A 7097-nucleotide genomic window follows, 5' to 3' on the forward strand; every position below is an offset into this window, starting at 1 on the left:
AATGTTAGCTAAATGGTGAATCCATGCCAGCATTTCAGCAGGACTATGATGCAGGGCCTTCCTGGGTTAGATGAGGAATACAGTTTGATGATATGGCAAAAAATAAAGCTGAAGAAAATCTGCAACTTTTTGTAAAGGGTGATGCAAAATGAATAATATTCATCGGCAACATTACTAAAAGTTGCTTCATTCAAATATTTTCCTCCTTTATTTATTCATTTACTTCAAACAGGTTTTTAAAAACAAGCAATCAGTTGTATAGAGAGGACAAGTGCATACAAAACTAAGAGCAAAACTATTTGGTTACTGCTACTTACTTACCGACTCAATAATGATCAAAACCTGTAATTAAAACCATGCTATAATATTTATGTGCCTGTTCAATATATGGTGCTAAGAGCCAACAAATAAAACATATTTTGTAGACAAAATGGCAAAAAACTAACTCTTAAAACAAGACAAGAAAATCTATGGATGATAATAATGACAATTATAAATAACAACCGGACAAACATCATCAGAATAATTATCGACTCTTTACCAAAGTACATCTATAAATTCTTCTTAACACATTATATAACAATGAATAAAATAAAATAAAAACATAGAGGGAAAAAAAATTAAATAATAATAATAATAACAATAATAGTAAGATAACAATAAGAAGTTGTCAATAATGGCAATAGTAATACAGAGGTTTTAACATAGAACAAAGTGGTTGCGGTTTTATATAATCGCCAAATCCTGTGATGCTGTTTTGCATAATATATGATGCATAACAGAGAAACTGTGAAAGTTGATATTTTATTACAGAAAAAACATGCAAATGTCTTCTGGTTCTTGTATAAATCAAAGTTTCTAACAGTGTTTCCTCTGTTTAATGAAGTCAGGAAGGAAGAAGAATCTCAGTGTAGACCAGGAGACACCAGAGAGGAGAGAACAACCTCTCAAGGATCAGAGGACGAGACACAAACACAATGAATGAAGATCAGAAACAGAAGCTTTTCTTTCTTCATGAGAGAGAACTCATGAAGAAAAATAAAATCTGTTTGCAGAATAACATCTGTGTCATTTCAATGCACAGATGAAATTGAACTTTTCATCACTAGACTGGTTGTACCAGCGATGCTGTACATCTTTCTCCATGGCTCCACTGGTGTCACACTTATTATATTGAACATTACATTCATCCACCCAGAACCAGAAGTTCAGGCTGCAGGTGTAGCGAAGTCCGATCCAAACGAAGGGACTGGTGGCTTTCTCAGCCTCCAGCTCAGCAAAGATCTGCATCTGTTCATCCAAGATGGAGGCCAGACCTCTGTGGTTATCTCTGCAGTAAGACAGAGCTTCTCCCCACGTCTTGTTTGTGTCGATCAGCTTAAAGGGAGATTCTGGTAAAGAAAGGGGAAGAGAGGAAATGAATATATTTATAATTTTGTCCATATTAGAATAATAAACGGGTTGTAGGTTTTATTTAGGCTGAGAACTTAATGAAACATACTTAGCTCTGTGCCAGTGATGTTCACCTCACAAAGAACCAGGAATTGGTTTCCTGGTCTGATCACAGTGACGTAGCGCCCTGACACCGATGTGGGAAATTCAAAGACATTTATCTGATCTTTTTGGAAGCTTGTGATGTTGAAAACCCTGAATGAGAGGGGGGAAAAAACCCATAGCTGACATTGAATACAACTGAATGGTATTGAAAATGGAGATGCAGAAGGTGGAACCACCAAGGAAAGCAGAGAGTTTGTTATGACTCCACATTGGGAAGAAATCAAAGGAAATCAAAAGGAAACCTTTTGAAAAATGTCATAACTTTGAGCTCTCTGAAACTGTCAGAATTTGTCAAAGTCTTGATAATACTACAACACATATGCTACTTTATTAGGTGTTTAAGTGGCTTTAAATGTGGCATGGTTGTTGGTGCCAGATGGGCTGGTCTGAGTATTTCAGAAACTGCTGATCTACTGGGATTTTTACACACACCCATCTCTAGGGTTTACAGAGAATGATCTGAAAAAGAGGAAAATATCCAGTGAGTGACAGTTCTGCGGGTGCAAATGTCTTGTTGATGCAAGAAATCAGAGAAGAACGGCCAGACTGGTTCCAGCTGATAGAACAGCAACAGTAACTCAAATAACCACTCGTTACCACAGAGGTATGCAGAAGAGCATCTCTGAATGCACAACACATCAAACTTTGAGGTGGATGGGCTACAGCAGCAGAAGACCACACCGGGTGAGAACAAGAAACTGAGGCTACAATTCACACAGGCTCACCAAAACTGGACAATAGAAGATTGGAAAAACGTTGCCTGGTGAGTCTCAATTTCTGCTGTGACATTTGGATGGTAGAGTCAGAAATTGGAGTCAACAGCATGAAGGCATGGATCCATCCTGTCTTGTGTCAACAGTTCAGGCTGGTGGTGGTGGTGCAATGGTGTGGGGGATATTTTTCTGGCACACTTTGGGTCCATTAGTACCAATTGAGCATTGCGTCAACGCCACAGCCTACCTGAGTATTGTTACTGACCATGTTTATTCCTTCATGACCATAGTGTGCCCATATTCTGATGGCTACTTCCAACAGGATTATGCACCATGTCATAAAGCGCCTATCATGTCAGACTGATTTCTTGAGAACAACAATGAATTCACTGAACTCGAATGGTCTCCACAGTCAACAGATCTCAATCTTTGGGATGTGGTGGAATGGGAGATTTGCATTTTGGATGTGCTGCATGATGCACATTCATGATGCGTGGCACGCAAATCTCAAAGGAGATTTCATTAGAAATCCTTTGAGGACAATAGTGGTGCAGGTGAGGAGTAAACGTTGTCAATGAATCGCTGAAAAGACTTTTGATCTTTCTGCCTGAGATCTGTTATTTTGGAAATGAAGGCAAAAAAGATGCTTTCAATAATGCAAAGTGAACCAACTAATAAAGTTGATGCTGAGTGTATGTAAACAAATTTAAGCAAAGCATTGCAAATTCAAATCCAGGTTTAAAACTAGATTTGGATGAGAAATCTCTTCTGTAAAACATTTCACAAAAAAATGAAGCAAAATTGCATCAAATTTATCATTAAACTATTATTTTTATTTTGAGGTATCAAAATGTGATATAAATTTCATATAAGGAAACAAGATGTTCTTACAGTGTGTTCTTGGTGCCGCTGTTCTGTAGAGAGTTCCCAATGTAGATCTTTGCACCTGATATATCAGTATTAATAGCATTTTTGTTGTAAATAGACATACAGGAAATGTTGTAAAGAGCCTTCAGGTCAATTGTCCACCAGGAGTCAATCTGCTGCAGGGTGTGAGCACATGTGATACGATCCCCATCCACGGCTTGGTCATTAGTGCACGGTGTGCCATAATGAATGTAGGTTGAAGACTGAGATGTTTTCTTGTCTCTCAGATTTATATTCTGTCTGTTGCAGAGATCTGGGGATGAAAGAGAAGATTTGGTCTGTACTTTTGCAATCCGTGATTTACATCAGTTCAGTTTCTATGATTCAGCAATATTATTTTAGCCTCACCTGCTGTCTGCTCAGTTTCATAAAGCCTTCCTGTGAAGTGCCAGAGACATACGTTGAAAGTCCAATTTTTATTTATTGACCAACTTGAAGTTAATTTTGAAATAATCACAACATTTTCACACCAGTTTTACTCTCTAGTGTTGTCATTCAGTTATCTGTTGTGTTTTACTGTGAGCTCATTCACTGTAAAACTGGACTTTTGCGAACACTTAGATTGCAACATTATAATAGTTTGAATCATCAGTACCAGACTAAATTGATATTCTAGTAAATAAAATGACTTACCAATCAGTAAGATGAATAACAGTCTCCAAATCATCTAAAGTAGATAAATATTTTGTCATTAGTTTTGTGAAATCACTTATTAATAATTTACTACAAAGAATTACATTCAAATTAGAAAACACAGGTTTGTACAGACTGATTATAAAAATAAAAAAAATAGAATAAATTTCTCCTTAGTTCATATTTCCTCCACTGACCTTGGCAGGAAGTTGCTCATTCTCAGCTGATGTACGTCTGATCCTCTCTGTCAGCCACACCTCAACATTTATTTAATGTTAGGATACACCCTGATTCAAATTTGTTGTTGCGTCTACAGAAGTCAGTTTTCTGCATCTGATTTGCATCAGTGAAACAAGAAATATATGAAAGCAACAACGATGTTCTCCATGGAAAATTGGCAGATATGTAAACATGTCTGTTTTGGTTTGGCGTGAGACTCTCTGTAAAAAGGTGAGTTCTTCATCTGCAGCTCTGATGAAGCCGTTGAACTGAAATATAACTTTCTTTTGCGCACCATATGTAGCCCGCTTTCTCCCATTCACTTGAATTCCTCCAGTAGAATGAAAAGTTGTGAACAATGACATCATGTTTCTCCACTGGTTTAGATTGTAGTCTTAGCGTCAGTACATGTGAATGAAGCCACTTTCAATCTGTGTAATTTTAGATAATTATATTAACTATTTATTGACTGATGCTAGTGTTGTTAGCAGCAGGACAAAATGTCACCATCTGGCATTTTGTGAAATACGCAAGCCTGGAAATCTGTCACCTAATAAAATAAAATAAAAATGTCCTGGGTTCGATTCCTGGCCCAGGGTCTTTCTGCATGGAGTTTGCAGATTTGCGTGACTTGTCTCTCTAAATTCTCCTTAGGTGTGTGTGTGTGTGTGTGTGTGTGTGTGTGTGTGTGTGCATGGTTGCTTGTCCTGTCTGTCTCTGTGTTGCCCTGCGGCAGACTGGCAACCTGACCAAGACGTACCCCGCCTCTCGCCCGTTGACCGCTGGAGATAGGCACCAGTAACCCTCAGGACCCCAACAGGGATAAATATGTAAGATCATGGATGGATGTTTAAATGTGAGCAAAAAGTAATAACTCTGAAGCAGGAAGAACAGAGGAGTGAATGATAGGTCTGATGTTGACGTGTCAAAGTGATTGGTCAGGGCCGTGCAAAGACCTTTGGAGGGGCAGGGCCTCAAATTTAAAAAAGGGGCACATTGAACAAAAACTCTGTACAGCAACATTGTTAGATTCAAGCATCTAGTTGGATCTTACTATATTATTGCCATCATGTGGGGAAATGCAAAGCAAATCTAGTCTATATTTGCCCAACAGGCATAAAGTTTCTGTTTCTGTTGCTGACAGTCCTGGAGGGCTGAGCTGATCTGAGACTGTAGCTGTTAAACAGATCAGAGGAGAGAAGGTCAAAGGTTATGAAGTTATGAAATAAGCAAAATTGCTGCCATTTCGCTAATTAAGCTCTAATAATATCTATTTAACCTCTAGAACAACCTGATTGCAGACTGATTTATAGATCTAAAGAGCTAGAAGGGGTTAACTCTATATAATATATAACTCTATATAATGGGTTCTGACTGTTTGTGATTAAGTGATAAACAGCTGTTTGTTTTGAGCATTTTCAACATTTCTTTAAACTGAATATTGGTGACTGAAAATTAAAAGGGAAATGAGAGCTTATCTTGGCTGATCTAGATTTCCTGTCATGCTGTAGTTTGCATGTGATGTTGCACAATTGTCAAATGATTTCAAATTGCTGCACCGTCATTCAACAGACGTTGAGGATGACACAATCTTTAAAGCTCTTTGTCCAGTGTTTGTTTTAAGATCTTGGGAATGTTTGTCTTGAAGGGAGTGGATTTTGTTCAGCTGAGTCAAGCAGTTAAGCGACTCCTTGAAAAAATGATGTAGCAATCATTGTTTCTGGTTTAAATAGGGTTCCATCCTGCTTTTGTCTTGCATGACTTTTAGAAAAAGTCATTCATCTTTGCTCTGTCAGAATCTTTTTTTATTTCCAGTAAGTTAAAGTTTGAGTTGAAGAAAAAACATGAAAACAGTTGTTTTTAATACTTTCAAGTGTATTTTTCATTATTGTTCTATTTATTTCCCAATATTATATGCAGTTGCCCTGCGACAGACTGGCGACCTGTACAGGGTGACCCCGCCTCTCGTCTGGAACAGCTGGAGATAGGGACCAGCATCTCCCGACCCTATTAGGGACAAGGGTGTAAGAAAATGGATAGATATTTACACTACCCCTGCCCCGAGGTGCAAAACACTACAACATTAACGAAAACACTACATTAACAAAAAACACAACATTAACAAAAACACTACAACATTAACGAAAACACTACATTAACAAAAAACACAACATTAACAAAAACACTACAACATTAACAAAAACACTACAACATTAACAAAAACATTACAACATTAACAAAAACACTACAACATTGACAAAAACACAACATTAACAAAAACACTACAACATTAACAAAAACACTACATCGTTAACAAAAACGGAAAGGGTATGTCTTAGTTGGAGACCTGAGAAATCGCTAATTGAACAATAGGCATGAATACTGTACGTTGGTGGGTCCCACTTACTTCACAGCCATCTTGAAAGTGGCAGTGGAGAAAACCTGCTGCATGGATTGGTTTCAACGGTTTTACTGTACAAAGTGGACCCACTGCCTTTACGTTACGTCTTTTAATTCATATCTTGAAATAGTAAATGACATTGAATTGGCTGTTTTGTTGAATTGTGTTAATATGTTCATGAATACATCACTGTAAAGGTATTTATCAGAATCAGCTGTATCAAATGTAATTATTGTGCCCCCAAACAATAAAATAATCACATCAAAAAGTTCGAAACCTTGTCCTTTTTTTCATTCCGATATAATAATGTGTGAGAGATTGTGTCAGTGGCATTCATTAACTTGAAATACTTTGCAAACTTTACTTGTATTAGCTTGCTGGTTGATAAGCCACTTTCAATATGGCGCACACTATCTATACATATCGCAACAACGGACCGAACGGTAACTTCCGGTTCAAAAGCATTGTCGTCCAATCATCGATTTCTCAGGTCTCCAACTGGGACATACCCTTTCCGTTTTTTGTTAATTTAGTGTTTTCTTAATGTTGTAGTGCTTTTGTTAATGTTGTGTTTTTGTTAATGTTGTAGTGCTTTTGTTAATGTTGTGTTTTTGTTAATGTTGTAGTGGTTTGCACCTCAGGGCCAC

At 37.5% G+C, this 7097-nt stretch overlaps 1 protein-coding gene across 1 annotated transcript; it reads right to left on the minus strand.

Annotated features, from left to right (window-relative positions):
- Positions 1-223: 223 nt before the first annotated feature.
- Positions 224-3259, minus strand: LOC122831564 (macrophage mannose receptor 1-like). Its single transcript, XM_044117845.1, has 3 exons — positions 3162-3259; positions 1502-1647; positions 224-1391 (listed from the first exon to the last, which is right to left on the minus strand). Exons 1-3 carry the CDS (start codon positions 3257-3259, stop codon positions 1069-1071), a joined length of 567 nt encoding a protein of 188 aa, XP_043973780.1. The 3' UTR covers positions 224-1068.
- Between the last annotated feature and the right edge of the window lie 3838 nt (positions 3260-7097).

Source organism: Gambusia affinis, linkage group LG05, assembly GCF_019740435.1.
Source record: "Gambusia affinis linkage group LG05, SWU_Gaff_1.0, whole genome shotgun sequence".
In the NCBI taxonomy this organism is placed as follows: domain Eukaryota; kingdom Metazoa; phylum Chordata; class Actinopteri; order Cyprinodontiformes; family Poeciliidae; genus Gambusia; species Gambusia affinis.